Source organism: Nannobrachium achirus, assembly GCF_963921795.1.
Source record: "Nannobrachium achirus genome assembly, chromosome: 24".
Classification (NCBI taxonomy): Eukaryota; Metazoa; Chordata; class Actinopteri; order Myctophiformes; family Myctophidae; genus Nannobrachium; species Nannobrachium achirus.
The window spans coordinates 9,700,290-9,723,493 of NC_137831.1; the positions used below are offsets into that span (position 1 = coordinate 9,700,290).

Consider the following 23,204-nt stretch of genomic DNA (forward strand, 5'->3'; position numbering starts at 1 on the left):
CCCTTAGTTGAGAGAGAGATGAAGCAGGGACCCCCACAACCTGTTCATAGATTCCATATAGTTTCATCGTTTGACAACACAATCGTCAGTGTATTTTGGACTCATGTCAATTTGTGTTTTCAGATATTTAACCACTTGAACCGTCAATACTTATAAAACTTGACCTTTCACTCTGTACTTAGTCTGCTCTTTTTCCCCTCTACACCAAAGCTCTTTGCCAAAAATAGCCCATCTACAAGCTCACAACGCCTCGCAGCGCGAGGCGTTGTGAGCTTGTAGATCTGCTATTTTTGGCTAAAGTTCTCCGAATATGGATGCTAGGGTTCAAGTGGTTAATATAAAAAAGGAGAAAAAAAAAGTTTCTATCACACAAAGTTTTGGAGGACCCCCTGTAGTAACTCTGAGGACCCCCTGGGGGTCCCGGACCCCCTGTTGAAGACCCCTGTTCTAAAGCATGATCCTGGGCTCTCAGAGTACAGATAGAGTACACCTGGTTCTCATTCAGCACCAGGGACGTGCAGAGAATGTTAATTTCTTTTGGTGAAAATATTGAAAATAGCAGACCTCCAAGCTCACAACGCGTCACAGTTTCGGTGCTTGATACCACACTGAACTAAGCATAATCAAGTGAATAGTGCTGGAGATGTGGCGTAAGTTAACGGCATGGGTTTCTACACAGTGAGGGCAATTATTTCAACATAAGATGCTGCATTCAAGTTCAGGAGAGTTTGGGCAAGGCATTTCTCCTGAATGCTGCCTTCAGGTATGGCATGGAAAGAGGGACATTTGCATTTCTTTTACCATAGTAAAAACTGCATTCATTGTCTGGAGAGGGCACTTTTTACAGACGGATAAAAGGGCAGGCCCCCTTTGATGTCTATGTGTGCACGTGCCTAATCAGTCACCTAGGAGGAATTGTCTTGGATGCAATGATCTCTTCCAGATGGTAGAATATCACTTCTAGATGGTAGAATATCACGGGATTGCGGGTCTGCCGGACCAGCATTGAAAACCACTGGAGCTTGGAGCTGTCACCAAAGGCAGGCTGTCATCTATTTCGCAGAATGCATTTACTATGCAAGGGGGGGGGGGGGGGGGCGGCCAGAAGGTTGGAGCATGCAAGTCAATAGGACCTCAAACGCGATGCGAGCAAATTGTTTTTCTCTCTGTTCATGTGTGACATGTGTTGGGGAAAACCTGGAGAAGGGGTGGGGCGTGTGTGATTCTAGTGGTGGTGTGTATGCATTGTGTGCCCTGCTTTTCGATGTCCATGTACACAGGGGCGTCACAAGGGGTAGGAAAGTGGGACTGAGTTACTAGGGCCCAAGGTGGTGGGGCAGCCTTAATTATTTTGTACTTTAGCTATTGAAAAATAGCACATATACAAGCTCACAGCGCGGCACCGAGTGCCGCGATGCAAGCTTGTAGATCTGCCATTCTTGAAAAGTCGTGAAAATGTGTGCAAATCTTTGAATATATGTATTTTCTAAGCGAACATTTGTAACTCAAATTTCGCTTCTGGGGGGTCCCTGGAACTCAATATTTTGAGATGGGGTTCCGTGGCCAAATACATACCATTTTGGGGGTCCTTCACATGAAAAGGTTTGAGCTCCACTGACATAGAAACATAGGTTTTTCAAAAAACCTCAGAAGGATTTGAAATATTCAAAGATTTTCAGGATTTTTCAAAAATAGCAGATCTACAAGCTCGCAGCGTGGCACTCGGTGCCGCGCTGTGAGCTTGTATATCTGCTATTTTTCAATAGTTAAAGCACAGGGGCCCCGCAGTGAATCCTTGTACCCAGGGCCCAAATTTGGTTCAACGCGCCTGCATGTATATGCTTTCGTATGTATGTGTGCAAATTATCGCCTGTGTTTGCATGGCTTGTATGCACACAAAGCACGAGTGAGATTGCGCACGTGCATGTTGAGCATTAATGAGTGAGCGTGTTATGTACGACATCTATTCATGTGGTGCTTTCTGTCTCTGTTAGTGTTCCAGCCTCGTCTGGGTGAAAACCTTTCTCAACATCACTATATCGCTATGACGGCACAGTGTGCAAATAGGTGTGAATCAGATTTAAGGAGGCGGTCGAGAGGCTGTGTCTCTAGGCCTGTGATCAGGGGCGTCACAAGGGGGGGAAAGTGGGACTGAGTTACTAGGGCCCAAGGTGGAGGGACCTGTCTTTAGCTATTGAAAAATAGCCGATATATAAGCTCACAGCGGGGCACCGAGTGCTGCGCTGCAAGCTTGTAGATCTGCTTGTTTTGAAAAGTCGTGAAAACGTGTGCAAATCTTTGAATATATCTATGTTTAAGCGAACATTTGTAACTCAAATTTTGCTTCTGGGGGGGGGGGGGGGGGGGTCCCTGGAACTAAATATGTTGAGATGGAAAACAGGTTTTTCAAACAACCTTGACACAAAAGGATTTGACACAAATGTTCAAGATTTTTCAAAAATATCAGACCTACAACGCGCTGTGAGCTTGTGTGTCTGCTATTTTTCAATAGTCAAAGCACAAAATAATGCCGAGAGGGAAATTAAAGACCTGAGGCACATGGCATCAGTGGTTTGTCGAAGCGTATATATAGTATAACTGAGGGACCTATTTGACTGATGATCCGTGTGGTTTTAAGACCAGGGATCTGAGCTTTGCATTGACCAAAAGGTCCAAACGTTTAACCACCGGCCCAGCATATGAACCCATTTAGAACGGGTACACATTTTGTGTATCATTATTTTATGCTTTAACTATTGAAAAATAGCAGATATACAAGCTCACAGCGCGGCACCGAGTGCCGCGCTGCGAGCTTGTAGATCTGCTATTTTTGAAAAATCGTGAAAATTAGAATTTTTACCCTATTCTATAAGTGTCTTTTGAATCCTTCTAAGGTTTTTTTGAAAAACACTATGTTTCTATGTCAGCAATCTGGACAGCCATCATCAAATAAAAGGTCCATTTCACTTAACTGGAGCTCAGTTAGTCTGTTCTTGAGCGACTACTGTGTCGGTGGTTCTCAAACCTTTTCATGTGAAGGACCCCCAAAATGATATGCATTTGGCCACGGACCCCCATCTCAAAATATTTTGTTCCAGGGACCACCCAGAAGCAAAATTGGAGTTCCAAACGTTCGCTTTGAAAATACATATTTGCACACATTTTCACGACTTTTTCAAAAATAGCAGATCTACAAGCTCGCAGCGCGGCACCGAGTGCCGCGCTGTGAGCTTGTATATCTGCTATTTTTCACTGGTTAAAGCATTCAATAATTCTAGGCCTGAATGGGTTAAATAACGATCCTCCGAAGGTTTTTCTTTGAGTCTTGAATGATTCACAGGTTGAGCTGAGAAACCCTGCCCAAGCACTAACATATTCCTGACAGGCAGTGCAGCCTCAAGGCTCTGTGACTCCCACAGCCACACTCAGGGGCGTCACACCAAATTCTGGGCCCCGGGTACAAGGATTCACTGCGGGCCCCCCATGAATGTTAACTATTGAAAAATAGCAGATATACAAGCTCACAGCGCGGCACCGAGTGCCGCGCTGCGAGCTTGTATATCTGCTATTTTTGAAAAATCGTGAAATTGTGCGCAAGAAACCTATTTCAAGGACCCCCAAGATGATATGTAGTCTATTTGGCCACGGACCCTGATCTCAAAATATTTAGTTCCAGGGACCCCCAGAAGCAAAATTTGAGTTAAAAATGTTCGCTTAAAAAAATACATATATTCAAAGATTTTCACACATTTTCACAACTTTTCAAAAATGGCAGATCTACAAGCTCGCAGCGCGGCACTCGGTGCCGCGCTGTGAGCTTGTATATCTGCTATTTTTCAATAGATAAAGTTATTAGGGCCCCTCCACCTTGGGCCCCAGTAACTCAGTCCCACTTTCCTACCCCTTGTGACGCCCGTGGCCACACTGCCACAGGGGGAGTCAGGAGCAGGTCATCTCTGGCTCTGAACTGCATGGATGGAAAACCGCCTCGGGCAGTGGTTTAGCATCAAAGAGCAGGGGTGTCACACCACATTCTGGGCCCTGGGTACAAGGATTCACTGCGGGCCCCCCATGAATGTTCTTCATATAGGGGAAGAGGGGGTTTAACCCATTTAGACTGCATGGGAATGCATTATTACGCATTATTTTGTGCTTTAACTATAGCAGATATACAAGCTCACAGCAGCAAAATTTGAGTTACAAATTTTACAAATTTTGCTTAAAATACATATATTCAAAGATTTGCACACATTTTCAAGACTTAAAAATAACAACTTGGAAATAGCAGATCTACAAGCTCGCAGCGCAGCACTCGGTGCCGCACTGTGAGCTTGTATATCTGCTATTTTTCAATAGCTAAAGTATAAAATAATCAAGGTCCCTCCACCTTGGGCCCTGGTAACTCAGTCCCACTTTTCCTCCCCTTTGTGACACCCCTGCCAAAGAGTATAGAGTTCCCTGTTGAATTCTGTTTTTTCCCTCCTACAGCTGGTCCTAGGAAGAGCATGGGCAACCACGTGTCGCCTCCGCTACGCGTGATTTATTTACAGTGACAATCAGGGACGTGCTGGGCCCCTGATTCAGCCCGGGAAAAAGAGTTGGAGAGGCCCTCATTGCGCGCTATAGAGAGAGATCTCTCTCTATAGTGTGTGCCAGCGGCTACGTCATTGTAGTCCTTAGCGGCCATTTCTTGGGTCAAAACACAGGTGTTTCAATTGTTTGCTATAGTCTAATCAGAACACCTGTGTAAGGCTGTGTTGACCCAAGAAATGGCCGCTCTTAGAACTACATTTGGCACACCCTATAGCGCTGCTGCTACTCAAAGATTTGTGACAAATGACAAGCCAGTGAGCCAATTACATGAGTTATATTTCGTCGTTGTCGGGTGGAAACCTTGTACGTCCAAAACCGTTTGTTTTGTATTTATCATTTTAAAAATGATTTAAACTAGTGAAAACAGCCGATCTACAAGCACACAACGCATTATCATGTGTGTGTGTGTATACGTGTGAGCGCGTGTATTTGGGTACTCACAGGAGTTGGTGCTGTCGTCTTTGGTCCCATCCAGAGTTCCATCCTGGCCCATCTGGAGATAGAAGCCCTGTCTACAGAACAACCTGGTCACTATGCCCTTCAGTTGTGGTTCTGGTAGAGAGACAGACAGAAAGAGAGAGTTTTTAGTAAGGTTTCCCTCATTCCCTCATATACAGTATATGGAACTGTAGAGGTACGGAGAAGGGCTCCTCCTTCGCAGAGAATAGAATATGATTTTCAAAAGCAAAAAAGCAATGGATAGTCAGTGGAAGAAACAAATGGAGAGAGAAAGAGAGAGAAAGAGAGAGAGAGAGAGAGAGAGAGAGAGAGAGAGAGACTCTTCCGAGAATTAACAGAAGACCTGAAATGCATATCCTCCTATTCAGTACTTTTAGGCCACACACTGGTAGCCTGGCAGGGCCATACATCATACTGCGTTCACTCACTCGTTCCTTCCCCAGTATAACGTCTAGCCTTCGGCCTAATTGGCAGCTTGAAAAGTGGGCGGGAGTACTTGCCTTAAGACAGACAGACTCTTCTAACCAATCAGCGTAGCAAAACATCTCTCAGCCAGTCGGAATAACGGCAAACAAACACGTCTATTCGGCCGATGAACTCCGCTAGCGCCCCCGTGGTCCTTTTTAATTGTTGTAATTGATTCCAACTCTGGAATAACTGCACTCATTGCTTGTTTTATCGTTAGAGCGTTAACTGTTACACTTGTTGCATCGCGAGGGCAGCCATTGTTGTTTTGAAAATGCTGCATTATGCATCTATGTCACCGTCTACACATGGACCAATCAGGGAAAGCTTTTCACTTGTTGTCAGGAAGACTACGTTTGTTGTGCCCCGATCAGAAAATAATCAGGATACTCGCTGCCTATGCCAGTAGGGCCAGACGTTATACTGTGGAAGGAATGAGTGAGTGAACAAAGTATGACGTCGGGCCCTGCCAGGCTAACACACTGGGCCAATAGCTGTATTTGTGCTTTCACAGTGTGTGTGGTTATATTATGTGCACCAACAACACCTGAATGGACCACTACTAGTCAAACACATCCAGTCCCTATATTTATGCCCTTTCTACAGTCCCTTCATGTCCATTTAACTCTCACTGCATACAAATGGAACCAAATGGCCCTTTGGCCTTTATGGTGCCATTTGGTTCGATCCATTTGTTCCCATTTGGTACCATTTGTTTCCATTTGGTTCCATTTGGTGCCATTTGGTTCCATGTGTTCACTCTCAGTGGAAACCCTTAGATCAGGGGTCTTCATTGTTTTCAGGCCAAGGACCTCTTAGTTGAGAGAGTGATGAAGCAGGGACCCCCCACAACCTTTTCGTAGATTCCATATAGTTTCATTCTTTGACAGCCCAATCATCAGTGTATTTTGGATTCATGTCAATTTGTGTTTTCACTCAGATATTTAACCACGTGAACTGTCAATACTTAATCCACTTGACCTTTCACTCTGTACTTAGTCTCTTCTTTTTTCCCCTCTACACCAAACCTCTTTGCCAAAAATAGTCGATCTGCTATTGTTGGCTAAAGTTCTAAAGAATATGGACACTAGGATTTAAGTGGTTAATGTAAAAAAAAAAGGAGGAAAAAAAAGTTTCTATCACACAAAGATTTGGAGGACCCCCTGTAGTAACTCTGAGGACCCCCTAGGGGTCCCGGACCCCCTGTTGAAGACCCCTGACTTAGATCTAAACATAAACAGGGCAGTGTGCTATTAATGAGACGATGGCAGCTGTTGTAGGGCTGTCACGATATGACATTTTACATGACGATTAATTGTCACTCAAATAATTGGCGATTAACGATTTAATTGTGTATTTGTCGTTGATAATTACATTTCTGTTTGGCTTTTAGGCTTTGAAGTTGCATATGGTAGATATGACACATAACCTAAATATACAAATACATTACTGACATATTTGACAACTTACTACTTAAAAAATAACATTGATAGTGGAAATAGCCGATCTACAAGCTCACAACGCGTCGCGAGCTTGTAGATCTGCTATTTCCACTATTTCTGACATTTTTCAACATTCACGATTATGACGATTATGACAAAATAATTGCGATAATGTCAAATAATCACGATTAGACGATTATTATGTAATAATTGTGACAGCCCTGTGCTGTTGTTTCTCCTGCTGTCTGGAATAGCCTCATTGAGCCACCCTGAGCATCTCAAACGTAATGGAGAAACAAGCAGACGAGACGCCGTTCGTCACCTCCTATCGGTTCTCATCAAACGCAAGCCATTATCGTCTCTGTCAGTGTTTTGGCTGCCGTTTGTCTTGTCTGGTTTGGCATGGATAACGTGTGGTGAACAATGACAGAACGTCTTTTTGAAATGTGCCAGAGAGAGAGAGAATGATAGAGAGAGAGCGTAAGAGAAGGGGAGAAGAGAGAGAGAGATAGAGAAATAAGGTTAGAGAAAATAAGACATGGATAAAATGGAGAGAGAGAAATTAAAAACCACACCCTTGTGAAGTGAGCGGTGCTGTTGATGATGATGATAGACCCACATGACGTCGCAGGATACAATGGAAAAACACTTGGAAAAACACATGTGGTTACGACGTCAGTATTTGATCAAATGGGAAAACACTTGGAAAAACACATGGACATACACACAAAGTCACATAATTGGGGCGCTTAGCGCCGCTCAAATGAAGACCTAGCCCCAACTTCCGCTGCATACTGTTGTGCTCCGAGATGGGGTCCTACGGGGATATCACTGGACTGCAGTATAATGCCTCCACGCAGAGGTAGATCACCCTTTCCCCAGATTGTATCCAAAAAGTAAAGGTAGTTCCGCGCTCCCAGAGTATGATTTTCTAAGATTTTTCCATCCCACGGTGCATAAAACATGCAGAAAGGCCATGAAACTACCACTTAAATCGCTAGCTTTGTCAGCCAGTGTCATGTTTTCCCATTCAACCGGAACTCCTCCGGTGGCAGTTACCAGTACTGCTCCTTATTCTGCTACAAAGGGGAAGGGAGCAGTACTGGCACCTGCCGCCGGGGGCTTTTCCGAATTTAATGAGACTAAAAAATAAGCAATTTAAACCGTTTAGCAACGCCGTGGTGCACGCTTTATGTACCGTGGGATGGAAAATCATACTCTCTGGGAAGCGTGGAACTACCTTTACTTTTTGGATGCAATTAGGGGAAAGGGGTGATCTACCTCGACGTGGAGGCATTCCACTGCAGTCCGGGGATACCTACCAGTGTTGATTTCACTGACGAAAACAAAATAAAAACGAAATAAAAACTAAGCTGTGATGACTAAAACTAAGACTAAATATATTGACAATTTCGTCAAGAAAATAAAAACTAGACTAAAATCTTAGGGAGGGACTAGTGCTGAAGAGAGTCATTTTATGTTTGGTTGCGGACTGAAAATAGCCGATCTACAAGCTCACAACGCGTCCGCGTTGTGAGCTTGTAGATCGGCTATTTTCAGCCATTACAATGTCATCAAGACCCTGCCAAAACACATTTTAGGGGGAGATCTGAATTCAGCGATGAACCCTGCATTAGACAAATCAAACCCTAAAATTCAACAACAATCGGCTATGGCTAAAGCCTTTGATGTGTTCATGAAGGAAAATGGATGTGTTGATCCCTGGAGAGAGAGAAACCCTCAAACAAAAGGGTTCTCCTTTTTCTCAAATGTGCACAAAACATTTACTCGAATTGACTATTTTTTTATTGATCAGTCTTTCCTGCCAGCCGTCGAATTATGTGATTACACGGCTATAGTCATTTCAGACCATGCAGCTATACAACTTGATATAAATTTCTCTAACTGTCAAAGGGAAAGACCCTTATGGCGTTTCAACTCATTGCTTTTGTCTGAAAAAAGGTTTTGCGACTACATTTCCAGCTCTATCGACACTTTTATTATTACAAATAAAACGGAAGACACTTCTGCCTCCATTTTATGGGAATCGTTGAAGGCTTTTCTCAGAGGCCAAATAATTTCATACTCAATATCATCCAACAAGGCCAAACAACAAAAATTTGACGGTTTATGTAAGGACATCGCTGATTTGGACAAACTCATAGTGTCAAACCCTACTCCAGAGTTATGTAAAAAGAGGCTCGACCTTCAGAATAAAGTTAATTTACTGACTACAACAACCGCTGAGAAGCTACTAACTAGATCGAAGGGACGGTATTACGAACATGGAGATAAATGCAGCCGCCTTTTAGCACACCAACTTAAGCGGCAAGCTGCTACCCGGCAGATTTCGCAGATAAAAGATGGCTCTAATACATTACAGACGACTCCCTCTGAGATCAACCGGGCATTTGCTAGTTTTTATTCTACTCTCTACAAATCGGAGTCCCCAAACGACCCATCTGATGCAACGGCATTTCTTTCAAATCTCAATTTCCCTAAACTCGACTTAGCCGATGCAGAGCGGATAGATAAGCCTTTAGCTCTAACAGAGCTAACTGAGGCCATTAAATTAATGCAGAGCAATAAATCTCCAGGCCCGGACGGCTATCCTTCAGAATTTTATAAAACATTTAGTGAAAAACTTTCTCCTCTATTGCTCGACATGTACAACGAATCCCTGACTAATGGAGCTCTTCCGCCAACCCTAACACAGGCAACTATCTCCCTTATTCTCAAAAAAGATAAAGACCCAACTAGCTGTGGATCTTATAGACCTATTTCCTTGCTAAATGTTGATAGTAAGATTTTGGCTAAGACACTTGCCATTAGACTGGAAAAAGCCTTACCTGATATTATCTCAGAGGAACAGACTGGTTTTATACAAAAACGCCACTTATTCTCAAATGTTAGGAAATTAATGAATTTAGTGTACTCGTCTAAACCCTCCAATACTTCTGAGGCGGCCATTGCTATGGACGCCGAAAAAGCGTTTGATAGGGTCGAGTGGGAATACTTGTTCATGGTACTTAGAGAATTTGGTTTTGGTGATACTTTCATTTCATGGGTTCAACTTCTATATACCTCCCCTAAGGCAAGTGTCTGTACTAACAGTTCTAGATCAGAGTACTTCCCCCTGACTAGAGGGACAAGACAGGGTTGCCCCCTATCCCCACTTTTATTTGCGATATCAATCGAACCGCTTTCTATAGCGTTGAGGACCTCACGACTCTTCCGTGGGATAGTGCGTGGGGGTACTGAGTACAGGGTTTCTCTCTATGCTGATGATTTACTATTGTACCTATCCAACCCTGTCCCAGCCATCCCTCATGTGCTTGCTATATTAAAGGATTTTGGTAGCTTCTCGGGGTACAAACTGAACTATCAAAAGAGCGAGTTTTTCCCTATTAACGATAGCGCAAAAGGTATTGCACAAACAGATGTGCCATTCCACATTTCAGCCTCTAGTTTCAAATATCTAGGTGTAAATATTACGAACAAGTTCACTTCACTTTTTTCTGCAAATTTTACCCCCCTATTAGACCAAGTAAAGTTAGATCTTCAAAGATGGGATAGCTTGCCTCTGTCTCTGACAGGAAGGATTCAATCTGTTAAAATGACTATACTTCCGAAATTCTCCTTTCTCTTTCAATGTATTCCAATATACATCCCTAAATCATTCTTTGTAGCTCTTGATCGGATCATATCACCATTTATATGGGCGGGTAAACAGTCTAGAATTAAAATTTCCACTTTACAAAGAAGTCGCGAAGATGGTGGCCTGGCCCTTCCAAATTTTACATTTTACTATTGGGCTGCCAATGTGCAGAAGTTGGCCTACTGGTTCCACTCCCCTTCGACGGACTGGTGCTTATTGGAGGCCCAATCCTGTCGCTCAACCTCTCTTGCTGTATTGGTCCATTCTAAACTTCCCTTATCACCGACTAAATATACTACTAATCCAGTGGTCATCGCTTCTCTAAAAATTTGGTCGCAACTGCGGTCCCATTTTAAATTCAAAGACAGCTCAATAAATTGCCCCATAGTCCACAACCATTTGTTTCCTCCCTCTACACTAGATTCTGCTTTCACTATTTGGAAAGATAAGGGAATTGTTAAATTCTCTGACCTATATGAGAAAAACATATTCTGTAGTTTCGATAAAATTCGGACCAAATTTGACCTACCTAGAAATAATCAGTTTCGTTTTTTCCAAATCAGAGATTTTGTTAGAAATCATTTCCCTTCATTCCCTGAGAGGCCGAGGGATCTACCTTGGGAAACTCTCCTAAAATTGCAACCCGGAGGGAAAGGACATATCTCAATGACTTACTATTCTATCACCCAACTTAATATGTTCCCACTAGCTAAGAACAGGGAGAATTGGGAGACTGAATTAGGTGAAGCCTTTCCTGACGAGTGGTGGGACGGGGCTATTGACAGGATTAATACGTCGACGTCATGTGCAAGATTGGGACTTATTCAATTTAAAATCTTTCATAGACTTCATTATTGCAAATCAAAGCTCGCTAAGATATATCCTGATGTTGATGACAAATGTGATCGCTGTGCGCTATCGCCAGCAAACCATACTCACATGTTCTGGTCTTGCCCAAAGCTAGTACAATATTGGACAAAAATCTTTGAGATTCTCTCTGAAGTGTTCTCGGTTCAATTAGAGCCTTCACCCCAAATAGCTATTTTTGGAGTGCCATCGAATTTTCAGCTACTAACAACAAAGAAATCCAACATATTGGCCTTCGCAACATTAGTGGCAAGACGTAGGATACTACTGTTATGGAAATCTCCTACCCCTCCTTCTGCTGATTTATGGTTAAAGGACATCATGGGATTTCTAAAATTGGAAAAAATAAAATTCACACTGAGGGGATCGGTAGACAGATTTTTCTCGACCTGGCAACCACTTATCACATACTTTGAGGGTCTGAGGACACTTGCAGCAGATTGACCAACACTGTACAACTCAGAATATTTAATGGCCACCTCTCGGGGCAACTTGTAATGATATACATAACTGAGGAGGATGATGTCTGTTAGCACTCTATCGACTTGATCTGTGTAAATAATACAACTATGGTTTCTAGGAGACTTAATTCCACTGGTATTTTTATTATATATATTATATATATATATATTATTTTATTTTTTTTTATTTTAATTTATTGTACTTAACCTTGTTTGTGTAACTACTTTTCTTTACTATCGTGCATACTGTGTACGCTGATTTATTGTTTTGTATTTATTTTTATTGTTACTGTCTTTATTTTTTTTTTCAAGGAGTGACTAATGATAGCAATATGGGGGGAGGGTTGGGGAAAAGGGGAAAAAAAAAGAAAAAGAATGTCTTTGCAATATTGACTTGTTTAATGTACAATGTTGAAATATATGTGACATGAATAAAGATATATATAAAAAAAAAAAAAACACATTTTAGTTGACTAAATCAACTGTAGATTTAGTCGCCTAAAATCTTATGATATTTAGTCAACTAAAATTAGACTGAAACTAAAACTTTTCAGGTGACTAAATTATGACTAAAATCAAATGACGTTTTATTCAAAAGACTATGACTATAAAACTAAATCAAAATCTGCTGTCAAAAACAACACTGATACCTCCATAGTGTAGGACCTCATCTCGGAGCACAACAGTATGCAGTGGAGGGTGAGGTTCTATATGAGGCTAATAAAGACCTGAAGGCAGTGTTGTTTTTGACAACAAATTTTGATTTAGTTTTAGTCATAGTCTTTTTAATAAAATGTTCATTTAGTTTTAGTCATAATTTAGTCACCTGAAACGTTTTAGTTTTAGTCTAGTTTTAGTCGACTGAATATCATAAGATTTTAGGCGACTGAATCTACAGTTGATCTAGTCAATGAAAATGTATTTTGGCAGGCCTTGATGACATCGTAATGGCTGATTTTACACTTGGTTATGTGCTGAAAATAGAGCTTGTAGATCGGCTATTTTCAGCATGCAACACTGGAGAGCAACCAAACATAAAATTACTCTCTTCTCCTCTAGTCTCTCCCTAACGTTTTAGTCTAGTATTTATTTTGTTGACGAAATTGTCTTTATGTTTAGTCTTAGTTTTAGTCATCACAGCTTAGTTTTTATTTAGTTTTCGTCAGTGAAAAAGACGCAGTCGACAAACATTTTTCGTCATAGTTTTAGTCGACAAAATCAACACTGCCTGAAGGCCAGAGAAGGTACAGTATGAGGAAGACTGATATAATGAGTGTGATGATACTGTAGATAGCACAGCGACTTGAACAGGTACAGGCAGAGACATTTTTCCATGCTGTATCACATGACTGACATGCTGTCAGCGTGATTATCACCGTCCACCATGCTTTAGACAGCAACCAGTTTCCTCGCAAACACTGGCAGCGATACACACACACACACACACACACACACACACACACACACACACACACACACACACACACACACACACACACACACACACACACACACACAGAGGATTCCCTCTGGTCGGTTGCTGAAATTGATTAATAATTGCCAGCTGCTTCATTATTCTGGTTTACCACATACACACATACACAGCCACACCCACCCTTCCTCTCTATCTATCTCTCTGTGTGTCTCTCTCTGTCTCACACACAGACACACACACACACACGCGCACACACACACACAAACACACCATTTCACCATCCGCCAAGAACTGTAGGCTACTGCAGCGTGGGAATCCCCTTTGAAGCTGTGTGTGCGTGTGTGTGCGTGCGTGCGCGTGTGTGCACGCGTGGCGTGCGTGTATTGGCACATATGTATGAAGGAGTGAGATGGTGAAGGGATGCCCTAATGCAGGCGGACAGAGAAGAAAAGCACAGGCTGACCCAGTTTATACGAGCCGAAAGAGAAAAGCGGTTTGGGGAGCCGTCATCCATCTTGTCTTGTGCACCGGGGCGCGAGGGGGAGCAGGAAGGGACAAGGACGAAGGAACACGGTCAAATCCTTATCCTTGGTGTTAATTTAACTCTGAAGAGTGTGTGCAAACGGAACCGATAATGCACTGGTTCTCAACCTTTTCAGGCCGCGACCCCCAAAATAATCATAAGAGTTGAGGCATTACATTTTGTATAACATGGTTCTATTGTGAAAATAGCACATTATGCTCTGTGAGCATGTAGATCTGCTATTTTCACAATCTCTGCCTCTAATAGACTATTCTTTGGCCAATTTTTGTTTCATTTGTCATTTTTAGAGCTATTAAAATGTCCTTAAATTGTCACTTTAGAAACGTGAATAAACCCTCTATACACTTAAACTCTATGTTGGCTTGTTTACTGTTGAGAGAGAAAACAATGTTGCACATTAAGTTAATCATCTGGGGACCCCTCAAAATAATTTGCGACTTTTGGGTTAGGAGAACATCACCACTTGTTGACCACTTTGGTCTGGTCACCTTGCTTTGCTGTGCAATGCGATCTCATGCCTAAACTCGATACAGTTCGACGTTTGTCCAAGTCAGACATAATGTCTGTTTGAAATGAAGTCCAGAACATGGAAAATGTGGACTCAACTCCAACTATTATTTTATTTGGGCACTGCGTCAGAGGCACCCAGAACTGCTGGCAAGCTAACTGACACGGTGGGAGCCAACCCACCACGCTACAGCCAGGAAAGGGAAAGAGGCGCACCACCTTGGTAGACACACTGGAAAGGGAAAGAGGCGCACCACCTTCGTAGACACACTGCAGCTCCACAGCAGAGCTCACAACAGCTGTTCTCAACCTGTGGGTTGGGACCCCAAATTATTTCTGGGGGGTCCCCAGATGATTAACTTAATGTTTTCTCACTCAACAGTAAACAAACCAACATAAAGTTTAAGTGTATAGAAGGTATCTGCACATTTCTAAAGTGACAATTTAAGGACTTTTTAAGACCCTTTTAACACCTTTTATACCATAATATTAGAGGCAGAAATTGTGAAAATAGCAGAGGAGCATGTAGATCTGCTATTTTCACAATAGAACCGCGTTAAACAAAATGTAATGCCTCAACTCTTACAATTCCAAGTGCTTGTCAGCGTGGGGGGGGGGTCCCCAGTTAAAAATATGATTATTTTAGGGGTCGCGGCCTGAAAAGGTTGAGAACCACTGGCTTACAGACAAGAGGGTGTGGAGGGAAGCGATTCAGGGGTCCTGACTTGGTGATGACTAGTCCGCGCTCTCGCATTGCATCATCATCAGTTGCAGTTCTTTTGGTAAAGCTTAGGCGCAGTCCTTTTGATTAAGGTTAGTCATAGTTATTTTGATTATGTTTTTTGTTTGGTTAAGGTAAGGGTTAGGCTCTTTAATGTTAAAACTCCTGGTTTTCAATCCACATGGTCTGTATGGTCCACATTGTGGTCTAAACATCAAATATTGACATCATGACTGGCTTCATGTAGACGTCAAATTCTGATGAGTGTTCTGTCAGATGTAGAAATAGAGGGTATGCGCATGACATCACTGTTGCTGGAAGTTATGTGGGAACACGCCTACTGAGTGGCAAAAAACTAATTTCTGCCATTGACAGCCCATACATCCAAACAGAAAAGTCCTATCTGATTGTATTAAACAAAGTTAACTCACCAACATTGCGGCTGTACTGAAAGCTTGAATTATCCTCTTTCTATCTGCATAGTTTTTGTTTCATAAAAATCCACCATAAGCATGTTATGAGCTACTTTCTGTCAAGACATTCTGTGCAGGTTTTTATTTTTCGAAGTGTCAGAGTTTGGAAGCACTCGTTTTCAACAACACAACATCCTGCTGCCTCCTGCATTATGTGCAAATTAGAAACAGGTGGTATGCAGGGCCGTTGAGTGATTTGCAACTAGCACTTCCAAACTCCAATGCTCCATGCTGCTCAATGTTTTGCCACTCAGTCTAGATTAGGGGGGCGGGTCCCAGTGGACGTGCATACCCTCTATTGCATCTAAAATATTGACATTTATTTCAAACGCCAAATTCTGACAGGTTTGGCAGGTTTGGCTGTTTGATGAGAGCTCTCCAAGGTGCTGAGGTTTTCCCCAGGCCTTGTAGATGGCTGTCGCTGACCATGGTCCTGAACTCTCCAACCTCATGTAGAGGGCCTCTGTAAAATGGACTGCATTTATATAGCGCCTTATTCTTACGCTTTACAACACACAGCCATAGGAGAAGACAGGGATCGAGACGGGAATCGGACCGGGAATCGGACCGGGAACCGTCCGATTCCAAGATGGCCGTTCTACCTCTTAGGCCAGTGGTTCTCAACCTGTGGGTCGGGACCCCCCAAATTATTTTGAGGGGTCCCCAGATGTTTAGCTAAATGTTAACGTTGTTTTATCACTCAACGGTCAACAGACCACCATACAGTATAAGGGTATCTGCAGATTTCTAAAGTGACAATCTAAGGATTTTGAAGACCTTTTTAGTACCTCTGGTCAAACATTGGTCAAATTGTCAAATATTAGCGGCAGAAACTTTGAAAATAGCAGATCTACACGCTCACAGCGCCTCGCGACTCAAACTAATGTAATGCCAGTTGAAATATGATTATTTTGGGGGTCGTGGCCTGAAAAGGTTGAGAACCACTGTATTAGGCCACTGCTGCACTGCACTCTTGATGCATACTCCACTTTTAGAGCAGAGTTTAAATCGGTTTGACTCTGTCCAAACTACAATATAGTGTCATTCAGAGGTTGAGGGGGGTCGGCCGTTCGGTGTATGCATCAGCCCTTACACTGCTTTGTTTTATTCAGGACCAGGGGCGTCACAAGGGGTAGGAAAGTGGGACTGAGTTACTAAGGCCCAAGGTGGTGGAGGGGCCTTAATTATTTTATACTTTAGCTATTGAAAAATAGCAGATATACAAGCTCACAGCGCGGCACCGAGTGCCGCGCTGCGAGCTTGTAGATCTGCTATTTTTGAAAAGTTGTGGAAAATGTGTGCAAATCTTTGAATATATGTATTTTTTAAGCGAACATTTGTACCTCAAATTTTGCTTCTGGGGGAGTCCCTGAACTCAATATTTGGAGATGGGGGTCCGTGGCCAAATACATACCATTTTGGTGGTCCTTCACATGAAAAGGTTTGAGCTCCACTGACATCGAAGGATTTGAATTATTCAAAGATTTTCATGATTTTTCAAAAATAGCAGATCTACAAGCTCGCAGCGCGGCACTCGGTGCTGCGCTGTGAGCTTGTATATCTGCTATTTTTCAATAGTTAAAGCACAGGGGCCCCACAGTGAATCATTGTACCCAGGGCCCAGAATTTGGTGCGACACCCCTGTTCAGGACCGTAGACCTGCCTCGCACTCACACAACACTACTCTGCCTGGGACAATTCTGATCTGCCTGGCTGGGAGCTGCCAGCCGCCAGCCACCGCTGGCTTTTTCTGTTGGTCCCTGGGTAACTTCACTGAGGAAGTTAGAAAATGAAGTAGGGCACGACAAAAGTAGCCATTGATGTAGGTAGAGGGTTTCTCGTTCCATTTACCCATCTAGATTTTCCCAGGGATTTGCTCCAGTGACCTTCCGTCCACGAGGCTGGTTCAGTCATAGATATAAAAACCTAGATACCTCAAACGCGCTGTAGTTCATTGGAGCGACCTGTATATCACGGGCCACCATCCCAGGGAAGGCACGCTGCCACTCAAAGTGACTACTGGCCAATCACAGTGTATCTTCACACAGCGGACTTAAAGGATTACTCAACCACTTTTCAACCTATCTTCATATAATAGGTCCTCACTAATGTTCATAATAAAATTGCAAAAAAAAAAAGATCTACTCTGTCCAAGTCTCTTAGGAGACCTGTGGGAAGTTCAGAAATCCATATTCTTGTGACATCATCAATGGGGAATCCTCGCGATAATAAAAATCTAAAATATTTTTTCAAAAATATTGTTTAAAAATGAAATCTGTCAAATGATGATGTCACAAGACTATGTATTTCTGAACTTCCCACAGCTCTCCTAAGAGACTTGGACCCAGTAGAATTTAAATTTTATTATGAACATTTTAGTGAGGACCTATTATATGAAGATAGGTTGAAAAGTGGCAAAGTCCTCTTTTAAATTAAATTCCAAGGAGCTTTATTGCCATGATAAAAAACAAACGTTTATTGACCCAAAAAATCTGCCCTAACCTGCCCTCTAATTGGCCTACCAAACGCCCCCTTCTGTGAAGCATGCAGAAGCGTGCTTCAAAAAGGTTGCTTTCCCTGAAATGGCGCCTGAGATACAGACACCCTAGAGCCAGAGGAGGCGTCTACCGTTTTATGTCTATGGGTTCAATTTAGGGGCGGGCGATATGGTGATAATTATCGTTGAGACGATACAATGTCTCCACGATATGCCTTTTCAAAGGTATCGTATATATCGTGATACAATTGAGGGAGCCTTGTAAGAAATCCTGTTTAATTGTTAATATAGAGATTCATTGCAGAATTCAATTTAAACCTGCATTTTGGTCTAAATCAGTAGCTCTCAAACTTTAAAATGTCAAGGTCTCCACTTAACTCTGACAGTATACAAATGAAACCAAATGGACCCGTAAGGGTCCATTTGGTTTCATTTGTATACTGTCAGAGTTACATACTTGTAAAGTTCAATTTAGACCTCCCAAAAGGAACCCAGAGAGTCTAGTTTTTGTCAAGTAACTTGAATAATAACCATAAAAAACGATTTGAAAAAGAATCGTGATAAAATCGTGTATCGTGATACAGCTTGGGAAAATATTGTGATATTGTATTTTTCCATATCGCCCACACCTAGTTCGATTACCTCCTACCACTGCCCCTGATTAAGATTACAATAATGTAGTCTCAACTACATACCTTTATACTTGACTCCCCCTTGTGATCACTGGTCTATCATTGCTAGCAGGCAGCTTGGTGAGAATGGGTTTTCATGTTGCATGGTGTTGCTGGTGACTGCATGTCTGCTTGTATAATTGTAGATAATTGAAGGAAAATCAATTAGCGCACAGGGAAAAGTAAGGGCTAACCTCTAAACATGCTATACAGTCATCCACCCATCCATAGAGGGCTCCCTGTGGCTCACTCCATTCATCATCCATCCAGTCACCCATCCTCTCTACTCTAGCCATGTATCTGTGCAAGCAGGTGCACACAAAAGCCATGTTTCCATAAACCTATCCAAATTAGGGAAGCGAATTATCAGAAATGCGTATTAAGACAAAAGCAAATTTTGCCTGTTTCCATTAAACTGATGAAATGCGATTCTTGGGAGATCCTGCCTGGGTCCGTCTGACCGACGTGCTGTAAATACTTCCCGCTTGCTTGCACACAGTGCTGTGAGCTTGTAGATCGGTGTGATGACGAAGGGTCACTCTGTGTGTAACAGCCGGTTTGTTTTGTGGGCTAATGCTATTAATGGACGTTAATTAAGCGGCGGGGGGGAGTGTTAAAGGAGGACGATATGGACCAGAACGTCATAATCTATTAGCATTTATTGTCTGACCCGTTTCCATTCACAAATGAGCATTTAGTTTATTCGATAAAGCCTCAAAATCCACCTCCTCCAAGCGGATACAGTTTTTTGCGGATAATGAAAGTTTATTCGCATTTTGAAGTGTTTCCATAAAAGGATTTTGCGAATAAGCCTTAAATGCGCATTAAAAGGCTTTATGGAAACGCCACTATAGACATCAAAGGGGGCTTGAGCCCCTACCCTTTTATCCGTCTGTAAAATGTGCCCTCTCCAAACCATGAATGCAGTTTTTACTATAATGAAAGAAATGCAAATTCCCTCTTTCCATGCCATACCTGAAGGCAGCATCCAATAGAATTGCCTTGTCAAAACTCTCCTGAACATGAATGCAGCATCTTATGTCGAAATAATTGCCCTCTCTGTGTAGAAACCCATGCCATTACGCCACATCTCCAGTATTGACTGTTCAGTGTGGTTTCACACACCGAAAATAGCCGACCTCCAAGCTCACAACGCGTCGCGTGGTTTCAAACACCGAAAATAGCCGACCTCCAAGCTCAGTCTTGGAGGTCGGCTATTTTTGGTGCTTCCACCAAAAGGCCCTTTTGGAAATTCCAGCCCCTGCCTCTCTGACATTCTCTACACGTCCCTGCATCTGTGCATCTGTCCTCATATCCATCCTCGCTTGCCTTGGCTTGGACACACCTCTTTTCATTAATTAAACAATTCATTCATTCAACAATGAATTCAACATTCAACCGTCATATAGGAACATTGTACAGTGCCTTCCAACTGTCTGTCGATGTCCTGTGAGAAGCGGCGAACAAAACCCACACGATAACGCCACCGTCTTCAAGGTGGTGTTCCCGCCTTCCCAGTATTCCGAGATCCCGTCTGTTACTAGGGAGATTCCCACATTTCCCCGTTGCTATGGTGACACTCTCATGATTCCGACTGTTCCAGTGTTTTCGCAATGGAAGGGTATTCCCCGTCCAGAAAACACACAAACACACACACATGCATGCATGCATGCAGGCACACACGAACGCACGCATGTGCTTACACACACACACACACACACACACACACACACACACACACACACACACACACACACAGCTGCCATGTATTCTCTTCGTGGATCAATACATTTGATTCCATCATGTATAGTCAATCAGTTTGTCAGTCACTCTTATTTGACTTGTCACGTCAAGTTAAATGCCTTTAGGAAAAGCAGCTGCTGTCTAGTGTACTGATGTGGTTCAGTGTGTGTGTGTGTGTGTGTGTGCGTGCGTGCGTGCGTGCGTGCGTGCGTGAGAGAGAGAGAGAGAGTGAGAGTGCATGGGGGAGTTACTATAGCCTCTGCTGTATCTTATCAATTATATGCTATACAATGTGTGCCTCTTACAAATTATACGGACAGTATGGAGTGGTGTCGCGCGCATACACACGCACATGCACGCAGACGCATGCGTACAGACGCACACACACACACACACACACACACACACACACACACACACACACACACACACACACACACACACACACGCACACACACACAAAGCACTCCTTTAGCAGAATCCACCAGAACCGATTGAAAGTGACCTTGTCTTTCTCTTTTCCGTGACCAAATGCATCACAAGGGAGTGTAGCAGGTCATGAGCTGCAGTCTGTCCAGGTCTTTCCTAAAATCTCCCTGCCGAGCCTGTCGTTTGTTGGTGTCGAACACTACTAAAATATGCAGGACAATGGGGAAGGCAATACAGCAGCTTACCTGACCACCATCCTTGTTTGATCTGAATGTACACTTTACCCACAGTCTACAGTAGGCAGCAAACAAGCAGGCAGGCAGGCAGGCAGGCAGGCACTCACCCCACCGACATGCACGGTTCCCACCCTGATGTTGCCAAACTGCTGCCATCCATAATCACACACGTATGTATTGTCCATGACATGGGACCTGTTTTACCTTTCATTAAATGGATCTATAAGTTTCTGCAGGAGTCTTGCTCTGTCTGACATGCTTGATACATTGAAGACCCCTTTTCTTTTTTCTTATTTCTGCATAATTTTGACACAATTTTATAATTGAGACACAGACCCGTGGCCAGCCTAATCAGTGCTCTCTGCCATGCAGCTCTCTCGAATGCGCCTCTCTCCACTCGCGCGCATGCGATTCTTTGGGGTGTTTTTAGTCAGTTTTGGGTCGGTTTGGGTGGCTCATTAACTGCCATGCAGCTCTCTCGAATGCGCCTCTCTCCACTCGCGCGCATGCGATTCTTTGGGGTGTTTTTAGTCAGTTTTGGGTCGGTTTGGGTGGCTCATTAACTGCCATGCAGCTCTCTCGAATGCGCCTCTCTCCACTCGCGCGCATGCGATTCTTTGGGGTGTTTTTAGTCAGTTTTGGGTCGGTTTGGGTGGCTCATTAACTGTCGACGACGCCCCCCCTTGAGATTGCGCTCTAGGCGGTCCCTTATACCGCTTATACCTAGCCACGGCACTGTTGAGACATACAGTGCAACTACTGAGTTACGGTTTGATTTTAGTCACGTGTTTTTGAGCATCACGTTGAGATGAAAAGAAACCCCACATATACATTGGGGACACACAAACAGACCCTCTTACAAGGGTACTTTTTGACTCCGATGGCATGGGGGCAGGGGCCCAAGCCCCCCTTGGGCCCTATATGTGTACATACGTGTCTACCTATCTAGAAACATGTCAGGGCTCTTGCTGATGTATCTAGTCTTTGCCAGCACAATATGCATGTAGCGTTATGAATGCCATCTTTGCTATTAAAAATCTTTTGTTACTTCGCTGTGAAAGGTTTATTGGACGTGTCTCGGTGTGAGAGTGTGCTTTAAATGTCATCGGATGAATGAAGGCATGACGGGTGCGCATTAAACTGTCATCTTCAATTCAGCGCCAACGCCGTCGTTACACGCATCGTCGAACGCGTTGTGAGAAATCGACACGTTGCTACAACGAATTTAAATGGTTTGAGCAAGCTGTCAGGAAGCAATGACTTTGTCTGTCTGTCTGTCTGGCGGCTGTCTGTCTCTGTGTCTGTATGTCCCTGGTACATTGTCCTTCAGGAAACCTCTGGAAGGCAGCAGGGGATATTGGCAAGTTGCTCTCTTTCTACAAGCATCTATCTCTTTCTCGTCATCTAGCTCACTCTCTCTCTTTCTACAAACACACCAGCATACTCTGAGCACACATGATGCACACATACACACATATAGCGGGATGGTGGACTTATAGCCACGCATTAACCAGCAAGCTTTCACGGCTGGACACAGAAGAGATGAGAGAGGGAGGGAGGGATTTAAGAAAAAGACAGTAGGAAAGAAGAGAGGACGGGAAGAAAGGAGAGGATGAAGAGTGGCAGAATGGGAGGATGAGGGGAAGGAGATAAAAGGTAAAGGTGGAAGGACTACTGGAGAGGTCGAAAGATGAGAGGATGGCAGGAGAGACAAAGGAGGGGAAAGAAAGAGGCAAGGTTGGAAACCAAAAAAAGGAGAAACAACAAGATAAGTGGACGGACGAAAGGAAGGACAACGGTGAAGGAGACAAGAGGGGAAGTGTAGCAAGCCAGAGGAGAAATGAAACGGTGAGATAAGAGAGAGAGAGAGAGAGAGAGGAAAAACAAAGGAGATGAGAGGAGAGGACATTCGGCCAATAAAAGAGATGGAGAGACCCGCAGGTGCACGCGAGGACCACGTCTGAGGAATGATTACTTTAAGAAGACGACATGGGTGGACGAGT

The 23,204-nt window shown here is 43.3% G+C and overlaps 1 protein-coding gene across 2 annotated transcripts in view; it reads right to left on the reverse strand.

The window, feature by feature from the left end:
* The window catches only part of LOC308280521 (fibroblast growth factor 14-like), a gene marked incomplete at both ends in the record, with an annotated part of 91,851 nt that overhangs the window by 22,161 nt on the left and 46,486 nt on the right, over positions 1–23,204 (reverse strand). For both annotated transcript variants that reach the window (XM_080720828.1, XM_080720827.1), the window contains one exon: positions 5,035–5,145. In XM_080720828.1, the coding sequence (XP_080576954.1) occupies positions 5,035–5,145 (111 nt within the window). The remainder of the gene's footprint in view (positions 1–5,034; positions 5,146–23,204) is intronic.